Source organism: Eptesicus fuscus, chromosome 14 (genome assembly GCF_027574615.1).
Source record: "Eptesicus fuscus isolate TK198812 chromosome 14, DD_ASM_mEF_20220401, whole genome shotgun sequence".
Classification (NCBI taxonomy): Eukaryota; Metazoa; Chordata; class Mammalia; order Chiroptera; family Vespertilionidae; genus Eptesicus; species Eptesicus fuscus.
In genome coordinates, this window is record NC_072486.1 from 26,751,217 (window position 1) to 26,773,519 (window position 22,303).

Here is a 22,303-nt window from a genome sequence, read left to right on the forward strand (position 1 = left end):
TATAAGGAGAGAAAGCACAGTAATGTAAAATGACCTAAGAGATACACAATACACATTGCTCTTGGAATAGGGTGAGGGACAGAGGAGATCATTTTTATTAAGCTTCAGAAGAGAAATAGGATTTCAAAAGGCTGAAATGAGATGGAGTGGAGGAACATTTCAGGTGGAGGGATTCGTAGGACTAAACTCTAGAAGACGGAAGATGGGGAGTCATGTCAGGGATTACTTAATGTTTAGGTGTGTTGACAACAGGAAGTTGATAGGGTTAATAATAATAGAGGACATTTATAAGGCTTTCTTCCATAAATTCATCTTTGCTCTAGCGATTTTAAATATTCGTACAATAATAGATCTCTTTCAGAAAAAATAAAAGCTAATTCTTATCTTTTTAAAAGTATAATTAGCATTTCTAATCTATTACAAAAATAGCACTGTAAATGTGAGAGCGCAACAAGGAAATACTCGCAGCAAAAATAGTTATCTAGTTATCTATTAATATTTGCCACTTGTTACAGAAGCAGAGGCATTAGTTAGCAGCGCAAAGGTAGTGAGGTCTGGCGTAGGCAGGAGGAAATTGACTAGCAGGAGGATGCGGATAGCTACTTTCTTATCGTCTTGCCTTTACCCTGCTACAGAGAAAAAGATGGGACTGGTGAGAGTTATCATGGGGATGCTATGCATGTAGTCCAGTTCCTTTCCCAGTAATAAACTAACACCCAGTGGGTCTTACTATCTGCCAGGCAACATGCTAAGGGCTATAGTCACCCTAGTATCACAGTTAATCCCCATGACAAAGGGGAGAGCACCATTTCTCTCTCTCCTTATTCTACAGTAGAAGAAACTGAGACTCAGACAGCTTATGTCATTTATCCCAAGTCAGAGAGCCAGAGCCCGAGCTGTCTGGCTTCTCATCATCCTCATTCTGGTGCTGGTTACACCGACGGTGCCCTGTGACCTTACACTGAACCCTCGATCCAGTTGGCATTCCAGGGGAAAGTCACATCATTGATGACAACTCGAACTGGTAAGAATGGAGGAAGAGGTTAATGTTAAAACCATCATTGCTCACTGAGGGGTGAAAGGTGGAGAGAAACAGAAAACAAAACATCAACAACCATCGTCACAGGACACATTCTGCCAAGATCAGTCTGATGAATCAAAAGAATAGACCTCCCAATTCAGTAAGCAAGAGAAAGGTTGAAAAAAAAATATAAGTCTAACCATGAAATTTCCAGATGGGATATTATGAGTGTTGAAAAGGAAGTGAAGAAACATAAAACAGTAACTAGATGCTGGCAACCAACGTAATACAGACTCATTCATAGAACACAGTAGTTACTGTTAAAGAAAGGGGTCAATCGATGTTCTTGTCACTTATGCGTTAGACCCTGTGCTAAACAAACATATTAAAACATAGACTTAACATTATCACATGCCAATTTTCAGTAAAGATTTATATTGATGAATTTTAAAATTCATTCATATGCTCAATGATACTATGACATACGATGAAAAATGAATGTTGTCATGAGAGCTCAAGATATTCCAGAGATTTTTAGTTTTGTTTCTTTAAGAAATCACACAGCCTCCCTTGATCTCCTTGTAGGGGTTCTTGTCATCTGGGACACCCTTCAGCAGTGGATCGTTGGCAGCATTTTGGAGGACGTACTCCCGCAAGTCTTCACAGCACTGGGAGACCTTAAAGGAAAGCAGAAAGAGATGACTCACTGGGTTTAATATACAATACTGCAGAATCCAAGAAAGTATTTAGGATACTAATTTCTGTGTGTTCTCTCTTTCTAATGTGATTCTGCTTTCTGTCCTCACTTATGTACTTTTTAGACGAGAAGAGGAAATAGCCGCTCCCTCCCCTGCCCTCCTGGGTATCTCCTGGCAGAGAATAAACAGCTGGCCACACTCCAGCTAAGCGTTCCCAGCAGACACAGAGATCAGAACACAGCTGGCAACACAAGTCAAGAATGTCACCAGAGGGAATATTAATGAAATATTTTTCCTCACTCCAAAAATGTGACCTGTAAAAGTGGGAGGGAGTGAATAATTGTTGAATTCCAGGCTTATCACCCCTGCTGGAATCTCAGAAGTATAAACAGATAATTTCTCTTTAATCCTGTCTATAGTGATTGATCACGACACTGTACCTGAAGGTGAACTCCAAAGGCTCGGGAACCTCTGGCTGATTTGTTCACATGTATCCCAGGCATGTAGAGCAGAACCTACATTTAGCTGGTGCTCAGTAAATAAGTATTCGCTGAACTGAATAAGTTGTTTCGTTTAGGAGCTTGCTCCTCATACATCTGCACCATTATGAAGAATCAGGCTTCATAACGGACTCAGCCAGAGCCTGCTAATGTACCACTCTAACATACGTTTTAGGGAGAGGCAATGTTTTATACATATGTAAATATAAGTGTGTGTGTGTGTGTGTGTGTGTGTGTGTGTGTGTACATTGATAGGCACATAGGGGAACAAGGTATTCATTTGTTTAACTTTCAACTTGCTTTGCTTTCACTTAATATATCATTCAAGACATGAACACAAAAAACTTGATTTTTGGCAGTCCATTAAGTGGTCATTCCACTTAGGCGAGCGTTACACAGGGAGTAAGCCGTGGAGTCAGAATCTGAACCAGAGATATAGTTCCAGAGCCCATAAGTTATGTAACCAATTTTGTTGTTGTTGTTTTTTAAATAAAATCTTTATGCCAAATTTGCACACAGATTCCAAGCAACATTAGTCATAAGATTACAACTCTGCAAACTCATTATTTACATAGCAGAACAAGTCATTTCTAACTGGGGCAAGGCATCCGTTAAGTGGCTCCTTCATAGAATGAAATGTGGAGTTTGTAAACACTTTTGAAATATACAGTCATTTAGGTTAACTTTGTTTTTTTCCCTCAAAAATTCAAAATTGAGATTTAAATTCACTTTTCTTTTCCTTTCCTCCTAACACCAGCTCATTGGCTGCAATCAGAAGTCAGGAACAGAGGTTTAAGTTGCTCTCCTAATGCAGGCGTTTGACAGTGTCTGGCTAGGATCCCTATGTGAACGTATGTGTTTGAAATTATTTCAGCGCAGCTTCTTATCAGCTTAATTCAGGGTTACAGGTATGTGGAAAGCATTCATAATGGATTCAAGCCACTCCAGGTTTGAATTTTGGCTCTGACCAACTTTGTATCTTAGTTCAGGTTTAGTTACTTCCTCTATGAAATAGCAAGAGCAACGCTAGCTGCATTATTAACTGCCTGGCATACTAAGATGCTCAGTTAAATGCTAGCTATTTTTAGCCATCACTCCAAAGATTATCTTTAGTCTGCCTATTGCACTGACTTATAATCATTGCAAATCTCTCAGCTTTAGGAACTGGATGCAGAGTTGGCTGACTGACCATACTGCAGCCTTAACAACAAAATAAGTTGAGGCATATTATGGACCAGTCTGGTTCATAGATATTAATAGCAATTCAAAAAATAATAATGGTAGAAAGTACCTGCCATGTGCTAGGCATTGCACTCAGAATGTTGTATGTATTATCCCACTTATTCCTCCCTATTGCCCTCTGCATTTGGTATTGTCACTATGCCCATTTTACAGGAGAAGAAACAGAGGCACAGGTAAGTTAGATAACTTAGGTGAGTGTTACACAGGGGGTAAGTCGTGGAGTCAGGATCTGAACCAGAGATATAGTTCCATAGCCCATCCACTTAGCCATACTGTAATGACACTATGTCATCCTCTGTCAGAGTGTCGGGTTCCGTGGTGTGTGTGTGTGTGTGTGTGTGTGTGTGTGTGTGTGTCTCAGATTAAATTAGTTTGATTCTAAGAGCAAGAAGATGTTAAAGAACAGAAAAAGGAACACAAAACCTGACAGATGGTGATGTATGCGCTGTTTACTACAAGTAAAAATTCCTAGGTGAACTTCCCACAAGTGAATAATAAACACGAAGACAGCCAAATTGCCTACAAAACCACAATCCTGAATATATAAATAATAAAAACCTTTTGGGTGTTTTAAGTAAAGAAGAAAAAATAACTCTCCTTTCCTCCAAAATTTTATTTTATATTCCTGAAATTATAAAGATAACGATTTGAACTTTTGGGTTATGCTCCAAGCTTCTCTACTGTCTATAGATTTCATTTTATCTTTCTAGCAAAATATGTTTTGCCTCTATGGGAAGGGCAACAGGGAAATGTGAGACACTTGTAAACATGAAAGAAGCCAAAATTCTTATTTTTATTGGGAGTAAGAATATTGAGCACAGTATAGAGATAATACACTCCTTTTTTCACTTTGACCTGATAAAATAAGTTTTTTAAAAAAAATATATAAAATGTACTTTTATCACTACACTTGTGAAGGAGCTTTTGTTTATACTAACTTTCCTAAAATGAACAAATCTAAAATACATATCTACATGTTCTAAACACCATGGAAACTTTTATGCCTTTGCCATTTATTCTCCTTTAATGGCAGAGAATTCTTGATAACCATTTCCAAGACTTGTCAGATGTTTTTGGGAGGAACCACGAGTTCTTGTGCTTGAACTAATTTATACTTCTAAAGAAGGAATAGAATGTACTCATTCCTTACTGGCTATGATAGTACTAGAAGAGATGACTTCTTGGTTAAGGGTATTTGAACAATATCAAAGCACTGCATCAAATAAAGAGAAGCTTCTCGATTTAGAAAAATAAAAACAAAAGGCCAATATGCATTACTTTATTTTATTGCTTAGCTAAAATATGGTCACTGTCTCATATTCTTCTCTTTTCTTTTTAACAACTCTAAAAATGTAAAAAGGTTTTTAACTTAGTAGTCATGTAAAAAACAGGCAACGTCTGGATTTGAATCATGGAAAATAGTTTACCAATTCTTTGATTTAGAACCTAAATCAAGAGGTAATTGTGATTATTCATTTTCTTAATCTCTGGTAAATTTTTACCTGCACAGTTTATTTTTAACTTCAGTGAACCTCTCCAGTGAATGGTGTGGGGCCAGAAAAATAATTCACCCCCCCTACCTTTCTAGGTTCTTGGCTCAGAAGCCCTTGTAATAAAAAAAGCAGATTAATCAGAAAAAAACCAAACAGAAGTTTAATAACATGTATACCTTTTGTATACATGGGGATACTCAGGAAAACTGAGTAATTCCCCAAAATGGCCCAAGACAGCTCCTTATGTACCATCTCCATCCGAAGATAAAAGATGGTGGGAGGGTGGGACTGAAGACCTTTTATCAGAAGTTCCCAGGCAAAGCACAGCAAACTAGGATAAGATTGTACAGTTTGAAGTCCTCACCTCCCTTAATAATATTTTCTAGAGATTTAGTCACCCTCCTCTTCCAAGTTCAGAGAGGAGACACCCTCACACATGGAGATTTCCCTTATAAATGTCAAAATCTCTTACCAAAGGGCAACTTCTGCTACGTTTTTCAGAGCTTCTCCTGTGTCTGCTGTTTCTTAACAATAATCAGACTAAAGTAATCCTTATGCCAAAGAGGCACATTTGGGGGTAGCAAATTCTGTACCCTTTCAGTGGTTTCTAATCTGGCCAAGCCTACGGTATCTCTAGCTTAAAATATAATTCAAAAGAAAACAATTTACCTTCATTCTTTCCAGAGCCGCTTCTCTGCGGAGCTGCGCAACTTCCTTCCTCAGTCTCTCCTTTTCTGCCATTTCTTCCATATTGACTGGAGGCAACCTCTTCCTGCTAAAAGGTAGAAAGTTAGTTCGTACACCTGAATTGTGGAACTTGCTTCAAGTCAATGTTAGCCAACCCTTCCCTCAGCTCTTAACTTGCTGAGTGAGCTCTCCCTTTCTTTGTGTGTTTGAGAATCGATTTCTCACGAATGCTCTCCAAACAATTCTAGCACTGAACACTAGTCTTGGGATTTTAAAGCTTCTTTATAATCTTCACTAATATGATTAAGCCAAGCACTAGACTCTAAACACCTGCTAGTAGGTTTGTGAGGGGAGGTCAGTGTAGTCAGTAGGTAATCTTAAATACCCAAAGCTCCTCCTTCTGTTCTTTGTGGGTTTTTTTTCTTTTTCCCCTCCACGGTGTCAAAATTTGGATTCCTACCCTCATCTCCAGCTCCAAAGCCCTCCACTATATGATTTATGCCATTTAAGTTTGTTTAAGGTCATTTTGAGGACTGCCCATTAATCCCTTAAATCACTAGAGTATTTAATCTGGTATTAACAGAGAACCATAAAAAAGTGTCATTACAAATTCTTTGTAAGTATGGAACCGAAATATGCACCAATACAATGAAAATAAAGCGAACACACAACTTGGTTACTGAAAAATAATGAGCATATTACTTCAAAGCGTTAGAATACTTGGAATTTGTACGTAACCGTCTCAAGGAATTGGACAGCAACGATGAGCAAACGTGGCAAGATACAGGGGGCCTAGTGAGTCTGATCTGTCAGTATCATCATAAAAGAATAGACTCTTTCTTCTGCACTCTCAGTCACCTCTTCTCCTTCATTAGCCATGGGCCATGGGAAAGATGGCACGTAGCTTGGTGGTACCTCTATGAAATTGCCTGGAAGGTATTTCATTAGAGCCAAGGGGCATCATGCTTATAATCTCCACTTTCTTTCTCTTTTGTCTCTGTGGCCCCATTTTCATTCAGACCGTGCTGTCTTTCCTGTCACTTACTGATAGGTGGCTTTATAAGTGCTCTTAAAGGATAGCGCAAGGACATGATGTGGCTCCTTTAATACCATGCCTAGTAGATACTCTTGGTGCCCCACCCAGATTCTCCTTTCCAGAGTGGGCATTCATCATCTTTCCAACAGCTGTGGGTTTTGACTGCCAAGGGAAAACCTTCTGCATTGGTTTGTCCTGGGCTTATGGGAACCACTTCAACAGGTGATGCCTGGGATACTACCGGCCCTTGTAGGTGACCTGTCGTAAATGGCTGGCTGAAGTGAGTTTCTAATAGCCCAGGCCTCCTGACTCTGGGCTGAAGAATCTTGGTGTAACTGAGACCCATGGGTTCAGGATGATGCTAGACTTCTGAAACCCCACATCTGCCTAACTGTTACTGTTTCATCCCGCTCTCCTCCTTCCTTCAGATGTTTCTCCTGAGAGCTCACCCTCCATGAATCACTTGGACAAGGGTCTGTCTTGGCTCTGCTTCTAAGAAATCTAAGACACTGTGGATAATAAGGTAAGAGGGCCAGCAATCTGATCTAGCCCCACGTAGGACTTCCATGCAGAGGTAGCCCAACCTTTACAAGAGCACACATATCCTTCGTAACTTTTATGTCCTTACTACTGCCTATTGTTCTGTAAATTTAAAGAGTGAGGATCAAAACTCTCACCTTTCTCAAGGACACCCAGACCCACAGATAAAAGTAGTATAGACTGTCTATAAGGAGAGTCCAAATGCCCAGAATTGTATTAAGTTCAAGGGTTGAAAGAATTCAGATATAACATCCTCTAATTTAATCTGTATCCAAATTTCCAGATGAGTCAAAGGTTGTCTGGAGAATTAAAATATCCAAAACCATTCAATGGGCGGCAACAGAGCTGGCGCTATTACTTAGGTATTTGTATTCTGGCCTGGAGTGTTTTCTACTCCAGCACACTTCTCTCAGTTTCCCTTTTTCAACTAGCATAAAAGAGACTTGTCCTTTTATACCCCACAATTACATAGAACAACAAGCAGAGTTTACTACTCACCCTTTCCCATTCCTACCCTGCTGCCGGGGCTGCTTATATTCTATGCTTTCAGGTTGGGCTACCTCTGCATGGAAGTCCTAAGTGGGGCTAGATCAGATTGCTGGCCCTCTTACCAAGCATCCTAACCTCATCTTTATTAGAATATAAGAAGACTGAAAACATATAGATCAACAAGCTAAGGTAGTAGCTAAACTAACCCAGGGGAGAAACATACCCCCATTAAATAGAAGGTATTTGCCTTTTACATCTTCCTCCATCCTACCTTTAGAAGAGCTAAGTACAAATAGAAGAGGAGGGGAAGGACATATCTCAGTCCTACCTTATCCTTGAAACAGTGGTTCTCAATGGGGGCAATATTGCCCCCTAGAGGGACTTTTGAAAATATATTAGGTAGTTTATGGTTTGCACTGGTTTTTGTGGATGTGGGTGAGGGGATGTTGGTAGCCTAAGTGTCTCACCAGCATCTTTAAGAGTTTCTCGCTAACTTATTTTACAACTAAAACAGGCTAGTATGAAGTTCAAAGACTACCTGCTTTCTTTTTTATACTTTATAGATTAGCACATTTTGAAGAAAACTGGACAAATATTTAATTTATAAGGGCAATATTATGGGGAAATTATTAAAATTAGTTTTTGAAATCTTTTGTTTTATACAGAGATCAATCATAGATTCTTTGAAATAGAAATGTTGCCAGTATACTTTAAGTATTTTGAGTTATAAACATTCACTTAGACACATTTTTTTCAGATATAAGTCCAATGTGTCATGTACAGTAAACTTATAATCATGTGGGTTTAAATTTCCTTATTTCTTATATCTTAAAGTACTATTATGTGCTAGACACTATTCGATATAGATGCTTAAGGGTAAAGCAGAGGAAAAACTTAAAGAAGTTTGTCCCCAAACAAATTACATTCTAATGAGGAAAACAAAACAACGAACAAGATAAAAGAATAAAACCTACCTTGTATCAGATTGTGCTAGGGGCTAAGAAGAAAAATAAAATGGTGTACTCAACTCTCTTCCAATGCAGACCTTTCAGTTCAACTCTATTTCCCCTCTCCCCACTAATAGTCAATAAGAGAAAAAAATAGTGAGAGTCCTAGGATATGTATGCCCTTTCAAACTGCAGCTACTGCCTCTTCCAAAAGGCAGGTTGACCCTCTCATGTGATTTAAGATATAAAGCTTTTCCACATAAAGCTATAACAAATGAACGTTTGGAGGGCTTAGGCCACGTTAGTAAGTAATGTATAACTAACACGAGATTTGGGGTAGAGTATAAAAAATGACAGTATTTTTACAAGAAAGGGTGGCTTTATACTTGGAAAGGTCAAGGTCCATTTCTTTTTGCTAAATATAACCCTGAAAATAAAGACTTTAGTCTTTAACTCTCTCAATCCTCTAATCTGATTATCAACTTTGGCAGATGTCTCTCTTAGAGCTTTATAGCAACATATTTAAATTGTAGCTACCTATTTGTTCTCAATGATAAATGTTACGTTTGAGTGAGAAAGATTTCTGAGGTAGAGCTGTCCAGGAACTGAACTAGGGTTATGAGAATATGTTGTATATAATAAACTTGACTTTGGTCCCCACTAATGTAGACAAAAAAGATGTGTGCAGAGTGAGACCAGGGAATCCTGATTCAGATGGGCTGTGCTAGATGCATAGCTTTGGCCAAGTCCCATATCAATCTAGAACTTCAGCTTCCTTATTAGGAGAGTGGGGAGACTAAAGATCTTCCTTAAGTGGTTATTCCATGGGATTTAATGAACTAACAAATACAAAATAGAGTGCAAACTCTCAATAAACATTATATCCGTCATTATAGTTACTGCTATAGAGGTCCCCCATGGTATACAGGAATTAGAGGAATGTTTCTCTTCCTTCCCCCATTCTTGTCATGCCAATCTCCTGTGGACTGGTCACCCAGGCTAGAATTCTGGGTAAGAGGTGAGGTTGCACTGTGCAGGAAAGGTCTGGGATTAAATAGTCCAAAATTTATCCCAACCTTCTGGGTGTCCTAAGTAGTTAAATATACAATAATCTGGGCAAGAGAAAAGATCGCCAGCATCCTAAGTAAGCATGGCATTTGAGGAAGCATACACCCAGCAAGAAGAGAAAGGGGTTTCAGAGATTCTTCCTTCCTATAGAAGACAATGCCTTGCTAGAACCACAGCTCCTAAAAGAACCAACCAAAGCAACTAGCTGATGAAGGAATGAGTGGGTCCCATAAGTATTGAAGATGGAATGCTAGATATGCTTGTGTGGATTGGCTTTTATTTTGAATTGAGCTCTTGCTTAACTTTATTTATTTCCTCCTCTGTGGTCCCAGAGGACCTGATACATATCTTTAATGGTGTGCTAAGAACACTGTGTTATATGATGTTCATCAGTCTACCCTATGATGTTTTGAGATTCCTAATGTATTTATTCACCCCAAATACCTAGCACAAAGTTTGACATTTTTAAAATATTTAATTTGCTTCTTTTTTTAAATAGGTGAATGAAAGGATGACCATGGTAGGAGACACATTATACACTCCAGGATCTTGTTCTTTCTGGAGAGAATGAGCCTAATAAAATTAAGCACAGGGAATGTCTCCTCGTTTCATACGGCACCAATTTATATAATAACACTCACAAATGTGGTCTGAGTCAGACAGAGGGCATACTGGATAAACATTTCCTACGCAGCCCAACTTGCTAAAAAATGCCTCATTGGTGAAGCAGTTGCCTAAACTTTAACAAAATCCTCATGACCCCTAATCTCTTAGAAGAGATTAACTGGATTTCTTAGCAGATGTGTAAACTCCTCGCTGGTGCCAGCTGGACTCACTTCAGACTTTACTTTGACAGGGCTTAAACTAACAGGCAGCAAGAACTTTTTTAAAAGCGTAACCAGTGCAACTCCTTAAGCAACTGTTTTTTATAATATGGATCCCCAAATCACTGGGCTCAATGAATTCTCTTCATTCACTCATGGGCTAGACATGCCAACCTCTCTCTAAGGTGTCTGACGGAGAGGAAGACCATCTGCCTCAATCCTTTCCTTGAATTCATTGTTCCCTTCCAAGTCAGTGGGGTTCGCAGAGGATAGAACATTAAGCCAAAGGCTTGGGAATTCTAGGAGTAAATGTGTTCCAAATCAACTTTATATCCATTTGTTGTGGGGCCTGAGAGGAGTTGGGGAGAAAGAACAGAGGCAGGGATCTGAAAGGTGCTCCTGAACTCACTGTAGTGTTTGTCTGTTTTAATTCTGTTTTTTTGTTTGTTTGTTTGCTTTTCTACTCTAACGTCTTGGTAGAGGAGAGCCCAGGCCTGGGGATGTTAAAAAGAATATAGGTCTGAGTTTCAAGAATTTGGGTTCTAGTCTCAGCTTGCCAACAACTCAGGTAAGTAAACACCATCAGCCATTTCATCTTGCTAGGTCTCAATTTTGTAACTCTGTAAAATGGAAATACCGGAACAGATCTTATTTATAGTTCCGTTCGGCATTCTAACTGTAAGAACTCCAGGCCTTATTTTGCAGAACTCCAAACTATTTTGAGCCTCTGTGTTTAGGGGCAGTCACCCATGCTGTCACTTGGTATTGCAGTGACAAATCAATCTGGGTGACTGTTCTTCCCAGTTCCCTCCAGCTTTGCATTTCCTGTTGACTTTGGGTAAAGGAATTGCTTTCCTCAACTATGTCGTAACCTTTGGCTTAGACCCTGGTTTAAGGGGATAGAAGTACAATGACATCCCTGTGGAGGCTGATTGTGGTGGTCACATGGATAAATTCAGTAATTTAAAGTAGTTCCAGGAAGTTTAGATTCTCCTTTACATGGGGAGATTTTTTTATTTTTATTTTTTCGTGGACGTGAAAGTACTCAAGGGATTCACAATAAGAGGACCAATTTCCTTTCTGATAGCCTGGCTTGATGATCTCAAATTTCTAACGACCCTGCTTGTTCAATGCTCTTTCTTCCCTGTTCTTACTCTGTACTCACAGAGGTATTAAAGATGCACCCTATTTGGCATAGAACAAGGGAAGGAAACTTAACATTTCTGGAATATCTCTGGACATAGGTTTCAGCCTGTGTCTACAGACTCTGCACCACAGAGGGTGGTGAAAAGCCTGGATTTGGCCTTTTCCTGTCCCTTCCTCTCCCCCTTCCCCTCCTCCATGTGTTTACACAGCAGGCCTGAGTAGACTGAGTACTCTGCTCTGGCCAAGAGAACCCTGGAACTCATTTCTCCAGAAGAGACCATCACGGAGTGAGGTCTGATTGTGTGACTCCTTCTAGACAGAGAGGTCTCTGACCTCAGCCGAAGAGAAGAGCGGATATGAGCCAAGTCACAGATTTCAGTCCTACAAGAACGGTTCCTATGGCTCTGTTCCCTGAATGTGGTTGGTGCCAAGGCACAATAGGAACTGGGCCATGAGAGGATCGGGGTGGATTATGCACCTGTGTGTGAGGATCTCAAGCACAGCTCTTGGAGCACCTAGGCACTTTCCCTTTAATCCTCAAAACACACTTCTAAGGCCCAGTTATTCTATTCATTTTACAAATAAGGAAACTGAGCCTTAGAGAGTTTATATAACTGGTCCAAAGGAGCAGGGGATAAAATCCAGGTCTTCTTTGACACATCATGCAATTTCCCAAAATAATCTGTCCTAATTCAAAAGATTCCTCTTTTGTATGAAGCAAAAAATGATCGCAAAATGCCAGCGGCGGAGAACAAACAACAGAAGGGACAATAGTCAATGCTGAATGACAAGTCTGACTCCGAATCAGTCCAATTAATTGTAGTCCATTTGGAAGATACATTTAATCATATTCAGAAGAATGGAAATAGGTAAGTCTGAAGTGGAATTAATTTTTCTCCTGAACATGATCCCGACTAAATGTCTGGTAAAAATTCCCCCCCAACCCCACCCCCCCTTAGTAATATTTGGGAGGTACTGGGAGGGTCTAATCTGATTCTCTTATGAATGTGTCTTTCTAAAACCAGCTGGCTCTCTCATTCATTGGTGTGCTAAGAGCCAGCTTACACTGGCTCTGGCAAAATGAGGGTTGAAATTGATCATAGTGGGGGCATTTGCCACATGGAAATCAGTAAACTGTGCAAACCAGCTCCATCCTTCTTCCTGGAAAGCTGGTTGTTAAACATCTATCCTTGTATTTCTGTCATTCTTAACCATACATATCTGGTAATCTGACAGCATAAAGGACAGTGAGTATTTCCAGCCAGCCTGGTTTTCCTAGGAATACGATTCTCTGCCATGATGTCAGGATAACTGAAAACTAGCACAAGAGGCTATGATGTGTAAAGTAGCCCAGACTATTAACTACTGTGAGCATAGGGATTCTCAGAAATTTGGAAGAGAAATACTGTAAATTTGCTTCCATATCCTCAAGAGAATATGGAGAAGCCAGGAATTGAGAATATTAAATGGAACAAGAAGAAAAGGAGGAGGAAGGGAAGTCACATTCATCATGAGAACTCATTAAAATAGCCTCCAAAATATCTTTAATATTTCATGAAAAATACCAGAGTAGATGATTTGTTTTGTATAAATAAAAAGTTAGACTCCCCCAGTCTGGTGGCTCAGTTGGTTGCAACATAGTCCCCTACACCAAAAAGGTTGCAGGCCGATCCCTGTGCAGGGTGTGTATAGGAGGCAACCGATTCGTGTTTCATGTTTGTTCTCTCTCTCTCTCTCTCTCTCTCTCTCTCTCTCTCTCTCTCCAATATCCTTGGGTGGGGATTAAGAAAAGAAAGTTAGACTCAGGCTAATATGACAAAGGAATAATGAACTTTAACACATGCACTGACATTGTGTGGGAAGGGGCTGATCGGTCCTGCTCAAAAAAACATAGCTACAACTCTTAGACACATGCTTGGTGGGGGTGTAAAATGGTATTGTCATTTTTGGAAAAACGATTTGGCAGTTTCTAATATTTCTAAGTACTTTACCGAAGAGTAATACAAGTTGTACGTGCACACAAAGCAGCTTTACTCATAATAATCTCAAACTAGGAACAACACACATGTCCCGTAACAGGATATCTGTGGAACAATCACAAACTGGAAGGCTCATCAGCATTTAAAAGGAACCAAACTATACAGCAAATGTGTCTCCAAAAAAAAAAAAAAAAGCAGTGAAGCAAATGAAGTACAAAAGAGTACTTGCTTTATGATTTTATTTGCATGAGATTCAAGAACAGGCAATACCAATCTACGGTGATCAGAACAGTAGTTGCCTCTGGCCTGAGGATGGGAGGATTATCTGGAAAACGGTATGACTGAGTTTTCTGGGGTGCTGGAAATGTTCTAATTCTTGATTAGAGTGGTGATTACAAAGGTATACATAGTTATGAAACATTCTTGAAACGACACTTAACATATATTAGGAGCCTTTTATTACATGTAATGTGGTCCTCGATTGAAATGTGTGTGTACGTATACACGTAGAGATGTAAATAAACACACATCTACTTAACTTTCTAGTCTAACTAAAGGGTATGTTATAATGAGCCTCAGCCCCATGAATTTCACACTTTCTCTCTGCCTTTGAAATACGTGGACTTATGCTTTCAAAGGATAGGTCCACTCTTCAGGGCGATGCTACCAGCCGGAACCCTTATGCAATTGCTTCCCTCCGCTTTGTCCATTTCCCATCACTGACACAGAATGCCCCGTTTGGTCATTCCTGCGCACGCAAGAGAAAGTTGTGGAGACAGGTTCAACTTGGGAGGGGAATTCCTCTCCCAGCGCACACTTTCCAGCGCCAGGATCACGGCCCCGAGGGCGTGAATCAGCTCCCCGCCGGGCTCCCCACAGGCACGCCCCGCCCCGTCCGGGGTCGGGAGGACACTCACCCCTACTTAAAGCCCACACCCACCGCCCGGCTCACAGGCCTCGGAGCCGCACGCACCCTGCGCACCCTTCTCCTGCCGGGCATTCTGGGGACCCCTCCTGCCGCGGGATCCACGGACCTGGACACCATGGACCCTCTTGGGACCCTCGGGCTGTTGCTTCTGCCCCTGCTCCTGCTCGGAACAGCTGCTCAGGATCCCCTAGGTACCGCCCCATCCAGGGACCCCCTCATCCCTCTGGCTTCCTCCGGGGCCCAGCTGCCGTGGCAAGGGTGCCCCCCACCGGCTCGCTCCCCTACGTTGCCCAGGTCCCACAGCCGCCCCAGTGTGCACTTTCTCTCTCCCTAGAGGCCCCTCTGCGCTGCCGCCGGGGAAACCTCTCCTCCTGGGGGCAGGGGGGGGGGGCGGGAAGTGGCTGATCTCCTTCCCTCTCCCGGACCCTCTCGGGGTCCCTCCCGTAGGAAACAACGCGGAGATCTGCCTCCTGCCCCCGGACGTGGGGCCCTGCCGCGCCCGGGTCCCCAGTTTTTACTACAGCAGGTACACCCAGAGCTGCCGCCCGTTCATGTACGGCGGCTGCGAGGGCAACGCCAACAACTTCGAAACCCGGGAGGCCTGCGAGGAAGCTTGCTGGAGGATAGCGAGTAAGTGGCGGCTGCACGGCCAGCAGGAGCGGCTCGCTCCAGGTCCCATCGTCTGCGGGGGAGCCTGAGCGCCCTCCAAGGCCGAGCCGAGGGCTCCCCGGTTGGAGGTCATCACAAGTTGGCGACGCGCTTTCCTGCCTCCTCATTGGCATGTATCATCAGCGGGTGCCCGCACAGACTCGGGGCCAGAGGCCCCCTCAGGGCAGTCTCCTGCAAGGGTGCAGGGTGTTAGGTGCAACCTACGTGCCTTTCTGCATTGATCATTATTAGTGCTGCACCTATGGTTTTTACGCCTCCTTGGGAACACCATTTCCTCCTGTCAATTACCCATCGATCTGAAACACTTTTAGCGGATTTTATTACTGGGCTGTGATTTAGCTAATGGTCACCTTGCTGTTGCCTCCTCCTAACCAAACATGTCTGTGGGAGCATCAAGGATAGATGAGTGGAGGTTCGAGGTACTGTTTCCTATTTTGATGATGTTTGTTGTTCCTGTGAAGGCCTGTGAACAACAGGGCGTGGGGCTCTGCCATTCAATGAACCGAGCCAGGGGAAATGCATATTCCCGCGGATAAGTTATTTAACTTCAGATGTTCTCTGAGCGAACAGTCTTTGCGACTGAATTTGAAAGGTCACAGCTCAGTCCGGTCTGGAGACACTGCTAAAAAAACAGAAAAACTAAAATAACTGTGTTAATGGATAGCCTTTGGGGGGATTTACTATCCCAGCACTAAATAGGATGTCATTCCCCCACCCAGTTGTTTCTGAAAATAGAGTAAAATGTGGAAAGTAATACTAAGAAGGCTAATTTTTGAACTGCTTTGTGTCCTCCTTTTCCTAGAAGTTCCCAAAATCTGCCGTTTGGAAGTCAGTGAGGGGCACTGTGGGGAGTCCCGAGGAGACTATTTCTTCAATCTAAGCTCCATGGCATGTGAAAAATTCATGTCTGGTGGGTGTCACCGAAGTGGGAACCAGTTCCCGGATGAAGCTACTTGCAGGGACTTCTGTGTACCAAGGAAACGTAAATAATATTTTTAATGGTGTTTCTATTTCATTTCTTTATTAAGACTTCAGGGTGAAAAAAAATCACTTCAATGTGAAATTCACATGGTTTGCGTTGTTGCAATTTCATATATGATACGATATCAGTCTTCACACTATCGCCCTCTGAGGGAGTATTATTGTTGCCATTTTACCTATAAGAGTACAAGCTGGGAGAAGTTAATAACTTGCCACATTCTCAGGCCTGTAAAGCTACAAAGCCGTGATTCCAGTTTTTGCTTCCTCCTCTGTACTGTTTCTTTAAAACGATTTATCATCTATTTGACTTACACATAAAATTACAGTTAAGTATTCATTAAGGCATGCCATGACCTCAGGTTTGCACGGACTCAATTGTATGCACAAAATAGTAGAATGTATATAGACTTAAGATGGTGAAACTTGAAAATTTCTTTCTAAAGTTTTTGGTTAAATTTCTGTATCCTTTAGTAATTGCAAATTGTGGAGCATACAGAGATCTCTATCCCTCTTTTCTCTCCTCCCCGTTTCTTATCTACCGTCCCCTACGCCCACACACAGTCCCTTAAATAATGGGTTGCTCTGGCAGCATTTAATATTTGTAGAGAGAGACAATACAGGTATTTCCGTAGGCACAACAGAGATACATACACGTTGATAAATAAATTCAACCACGGAAAATTTGCGTTGGCAGAGACTTTGATAAATCTCTATAGCTATAATACTGTGTTGAATATGCACACCTGAATTAATGAGGAGATGGTTGTTGCTGATGTTTTCTTAAATTGTTTGTGTAAATGTAAATGTTCTAGTGGCTACCTGGGAATTAGATACATGTATTCATGATTAATAATGGAAGGAGAACTGATAAACACATTGAAAATAACACTACCAGCACAAGAAAGTTTACAAAGCATGCCATGTATTATCATTTGAAATGCATCCCATTTTTACCTGATCATATCTGCTTTTTGGGGTTTCATTTCTTTACACAATCAAATGATATAAGGACATAGCTTCAGAAGAAATTCTGTTCAGTTTATCAAAATATAGAATTAGCCAAATACGCCATGGAACACTTCCTTGAACGTTAGAGGCACACTTTTTAAATGGTTTAAAATGGCATTTTGGATTCAGCATGAAGCTCCCATGGGATTATATTTTCTCCAGTGACTTTAGTAACCACCACAGCTTATTCATTCTGCTATCACTGTATTCCTAATTTTATTGTCTTTTGCATCAAGGTCCGTCATATTGCTACAGCCCAAGAGATGAGGGACTATGCTCTGCTAATGTGACTCGCTATCATTTTAACCCAAGACACAATGCCTGCCAGGCCTTCACTTACACTGGCTGCGGAGGGAATGACAACAATTTTGTTAGCATGAAGGACTGCAAACGTGTTTGCATGAAAGGTAGTGAATTTTTCTTATTCACTTTTTAAACCAACTTTATAAATAACTCATAAGCAAAATTATATTTTATGTATTTATTTTACTAATAGCATATTGCCATTTCCAGACTACTTCTACATAAACGGTACTTTAGTACTACTTCTACATTTTCATTTTGTGAAAATGCTTATTCTGGCTAGCTAAGAATGTGTTTTAAAGTTCTAATGCTATTAACTGAGTGGACAGTACTACTGACTTTGTAATCATTAAAAATAAGATGAGGTCGGTTTATAAACACATTGGAAATGGTGGTTTATAGTGATCCTACAGACTGATGTGATGTTGATTTTTATTTTGTTGGCTTTAGCCTTGAGGAAGAAAATAGGTAAGAAGATACCAAGGTTTTTCTTTCCTGATAGAAGACTGAAACTTCAGAAGAAGTATTAACTGTTGTTGTTTTTTTAATGTCATCTTATGAATGCAATTATCGCCTTATATCTGAAGAATAATATGCTAACACGAGTAAATGAATAATTAGTGATTATTTACCAGTTTTTATTGATCCAAGTTATTTTTAAAAACTTTGTCCACTTTTATACATAACTAGCTGCTACTCAAATGTGAAACTGTTATTTTTTTTATTTACCGTATAACTATTTTTTATGAGGTTGAAGCCTTGCTCTGCCTGAAAGAGATATAAGTATAAAATAAGAAAGCAAATATGACTCACCCAGTTTTGGCGGTTGCTTTCTTGAAATTAGTCGAAGATTGGGACTGAAAAACAAAGACAGCATAATCATGTTCTTTTAATACATATGAACATAAAAAGGACCGATAAATACATTTTCTTTTACATTTAAAAGTTGGATTATATTTTAGGTCCCAGGCGACAAACATGCATATTTACCTATAGCTTAAAAAATATTACAAGTGCTATTATTTAGACACTGCTAACTTACTTCAATTTCTGTTGTGTCATTTAAGAAATAATAAAATAAAATTTTGACTGAATGAAAGAGCTTGTAAATTTATTAAAATCAGAAATGTTCTCAAGGGAAAAAGTTCTCTCTTTGTCTCCTGTTATCTATCTATGTATCCATCTATCCATCCCTCCCCACTTGCATGTTTGTGTTTGTGTATACATATAGATAGATCGCTTTTAATAGTTTTCCAGTTATTACATTATTTCCTAAGACTTAATGGATTGGAGGCCACTGAAGTTAAAATTGTTTGACTGTTCAAAGCGTTTATTTACATTACACCTGAGACTATGCATGAATTTAATAATTAAGATTCCCACTAATAAATTATTCTTGATAAATCTGATCATTCCAGCTAAAATAGTTTTCTCTTTCTCAATAATAAAGATATATTATTTTAGTTCCCACATTTTCTTGGCAAGATTAATATGTTTAAAAGTATGCACTTGATGTAGCAAAATTAGAAATGCATTTTCCCTTTGTTTAAGCAATTCCTCTTTTAAAAATCAATTCCAGCCTTGGCCAGTGTTCTCAGTGGTTAGAGCGTTGGCCTTTGCACTGAAGGGTCACAGATTAGATCCCGGTCAAGGGCACAACGTATCTGGGTTGCAGGTTGATCCCTGGCCCTAGTCAGGGCCCTTGCAGGAGGCAACCAATCAATGTGTCTGTCTCACATCCATATTTCTCTCTTCCTTTCTCTCTCTCTCATACTCCTCCCTTTCACTCTCTCTAAAAAACAAATCAATGGAAAAAATATCCTCAAGTAAGGATTAACAACAATACAATCTATCCCAAAGGTATTGTGACAAATATATAAAATGATATCTGCCTGAGGACATTCATTAATGTATTTTGGGGGATAACTGAAAACTGGAAACAAATCAGATGCTTATAAAAAGGGGATTGATTGAAGAAATTATGGATGAGAAATGAGCAAAATATCTAATATAGATATCATTTGATCCTCAGAATACATTAAGAAAAACAGGGTTTAGGACAATATGTATACACACACACAAATCACAGAAGATATAAAGATAATAAAAGTGGTTGCCTCTAGGGGAGGGAGGAAAAAGATTTAGTTATGGAGATAAAATGTATGTGAATAGCCCTGGCTGGTTTGGCTCAATGGATTGAGCATTGCCCCATAGACTGAAGGGTCCCAGGCTAGATTCCAGTCAAGGACACGCACCTTGGGAGGCAGATTCACCGATGGCCCTGATCCAGATGCACAGTCGAATGTGGATGAGGAGGGAATGGCTTCATCCATCTCACAGATGTCTTCCTCTTTCTTTGGCTCTGGGCCCACGGCGCCGAGGTCTTCCACTTTCATGGTCTCGGAGACTATCTCACAGACGTCTTCCTCCTTCTTTGTCTCTGTCTCCATCGCGCAGAGGTCTTCCACTATCATGGTCTCGGGGCCCATGGCGCCGAGGTCTTCCACCTTCATGGTCTCTGTCTCCACCGCGCAGAGGTCTTCCACCTTCATGGTCTCTGTCTCCACCTCGCAGAGGTCTTCCACCTTCATGGTCTCTGTCTCCACCTCGCAGAGGTCTTCCACCTTCATGGTCTCGGAGACTATCTCGCAGGTGTCTTCCTCCTTCTTTGTCTCTGTCTCCAGCTCACAGAGGTCTTCCACCTTCATGATCTCCATCTCTTTCTTTGGATCCATGTCCATCTCACAGATGTTTCTCCCTTCCACTCTATAAAAATCAATGGAGAAATATCCTTGGGTGAGGATTAACAACAAGAACAAAATGTATGCGAACGTACATAGCTATATAGTTTTGATCATAGACCATGTGAATACTTTACATAATTAAAAACCAAAATTAAAAGAATAAAAGGCATTCCCTCTAAAATTGGAAACAAACCAGTTATTGAACCCAAATGAACACCAAACAGTGGGATAATGACACAAAGGATACATAATTCTTTTCAGTGACTTTTCAAACCAGTATCTTGATTATACATCTTTTGGGGAATACATTCTTAAGGTTCAAGTAAATTCGGAAGAAATTTGAAAATGCATTTAGCAAACTTATTGTTATTAGTAGTATTGATACTGTTATTTTGAAGCTATCATATATAGAATACTATGTTATACTATATGTTCTGTTAGGAAATGTAATTATTTACATTTCTTTAGAAGTCACAATTTTCAGTGTTAAGAGAAAAAGAGATAGAAGTATAAAATTAAGAAATTAAGGGAAAAACCATCAACTTTTAAATTGAAATTACAAAGGTTAGTATGAATTCAAATTTCCCCCCAAAACATGTTTTTCCACCCTTCCATTGAAAAGACCTTGAAGGAATGACAACCCAGTAGCAGCAAGTGCACCTACTATCTAGCTTGTGGTCTCTAAATATTATTTTTCACTAAAAGGAACAGGGGCCAGGGCTCTAGGAGAATCTGCTGAGTCCAGGTCTGGAATGGAGAATAATATGTAAGGTGAATCTGGGCAACCCCAGAAAGCAAGGAAGCTATCAAGGACTACTAAATCATGTCACACACAGAAAAAAAAAAACAACAGGAGAGTAGCTAAAATGCGACAATCTGAGCATCAAAACAACCACAACATATATAAGTATTTAAATATGAATATAAAATTAGTTCATAATTACACAACACTTCTTGGTCATTTTTGGAGGCTTCTAGGACATTCTCATTACTTTGAAAAATGACGACTATACAGAAAAAATAAAGCATTTATCCTTCTCTTTTTTTATCCTTTAAAACTGTACCAAAAGGAAACTAAATAGTGTATGAAAGAATGTTACTCATAAGAGAATCTATAACACATGTATTCAGGTGTTATAATATACCCCCAATGAAAATATGCATCTAGGCAACAATCATCCATGGATGTAGAAACCATGGCTGGCAGGTTGATGAAGAACAATATTATGGAGGAATCAGAAGAATGCCTCTGAACCCATAAATAATTATAAAATCACTAATAGTGTGCCAACAGACAGTATTTGCTATCTAATGTGAGGTAACATGAAGTGCACACCCCTTCCCATGAAGTAATTCTATAGAAAGAAATAAAGAAAACAACTGAACCTGAAGCTTCTAGATCTTACTATCATATTGTCCGATTATAGGGGAGTATTGGGAATAAAGGAGCAAGTTAGAAGAAACCACCAGAAGTCAATCAGCCAAGTTCATAATGTTGGACACTCTACAGGACAAACAGCTCAGTTTCTCTAACAAACCAATGAAATTTTTAAAAGGAGGACGGGGAGGCAGTGCTTTTAGAGACAAAAGCAGATGCCATTAAAGGATTTTTAGTTGAATTATGACTGTTTTGGGTGGTTTTTGAAAACCAGATCTTGTGTGTGCTCTGGGGTTGTCGGATGAGTGATACAGAGCCTTTGGGATTTGGGGGGTTCCTAGTGATACAGAGAAGCTGGATTGATACCTGCTGCCTATACTCTCCCTGTAGTCAAAGCCCTCTGCTGCAGCTCTCAGTTCACCATGGGTAGGAAGGAGATGTTTTTGATACAACTGTTCTAATACCCCAAACCTCTGCCATTTTATTTTAATGAAGATTATTTCATAAAGCTGTTGTAGGATGTTCTGCTATCAAAGGGAAATTTATTTTTGCCACAATCAGCTTGGAGACAAGTCACTACTATGTTTGCATCAGACAGCCTGATTAAAATATTAAAATATTA

The 22,303-nt window shown here is 40.1% G+C and overlaps 2 protein-coding genes across 2 annotated transcripts; one reads left to right on the forward strand and one right to left on the reverse strand.

The window, feature by feature from the left end:
• Positions 1 to 1,569: 1,569 nt before the first annotated feature.
• LOC114234933 (guanine nucleotide-binding protein G(T) subunit gamma-T1-like) lies at positions 1,570 to 6,754 on the reverse strand. Its single transcript, XM_054726611.1, has 3 exons — positions 6,687 to 6,754; positions 5,624 to 5,729; positions 1,570 to 1,698 (listed from the first exon to the last, which is right to left on the reverse strand). Exons 1-3 carry the CDS (start codon positions 6,752 to 6,754, stop codon positions 1,570 to 1,572), a joined length of 303 nt encoding a protein of 100 aa, XP_054582586.1.
• Positions 6,755 to 14,594: 7,840 nt separating this feature from the next.
• TFPI2 (tissue factor pathway inhibitor 2) lies at positions 14,595 to 18,658 on the forward strand. The gene is made up of 5 exons (XM_008151059.3): positions 14,595 to 14,789; positions 15,046 to 15,228; positions 16,070 to 16,249; positions 17,493 to 17,663; positions 18,010 to 18,658. Exons 1-5 carry the CDS (start codon positions 14,714 to 14,716, stop codon positions 18,087 to 18,089), a joined length of 690 nt encoding a protein of 229 aa, XP_008149281.2. The 5' UTR covers positions 14,595 to 14,713; the 3' UTR covers positions 18,090 to 18,658.
• The last annotated feature ends 3,645 nt before the right edge of the window (positions 18,659 to 22,303 follow it).

Coding starts and splice junctions, on each gene's coding strand:
- TFPI2 (XM_008151059.3), top strand. CDS start 14,714: ATGGACCCTCTTGGGACCCTCGGGCTGTTGCTTCTGCCCCTGCTCCTG. Junction 16,250..17,492: donor CTTCTGTGTACCAAGGAAAC/GTAAATAATATT, acceptor TTTTGCATCAAG/GTCCGTCATATTGCTACAGC. Junction 17,664..18,009: donor CAAACGTGTTTGCATGAAAG/GTAGTGAATTTT, acceptor TGTTGGCTTTAG/CCTTGAGGAAGAAAATAGGT.
- LOC114234933 (XM_054726611.1), bottom strand. CDS start 6,754: ATGGTATTAAAGGAGCCACATCATGTCCTTGCGCTATCCTTTAAGAGC. Junction 5,730..6,686: donor ACTTATAAAGCCACCTATCA/GTAAGTGACAGG, acceptor TCTACCTTTTAG/CAGGAAGAGGTTGCCTCCAG. Junction 1,699..5,623: donor CGGCTCTGGAAAGAATGAAG/GTAAATTGTTTT, acceptor CTTTCCTTTAAG/GTCTCCCAGTGCTGTGAAGA.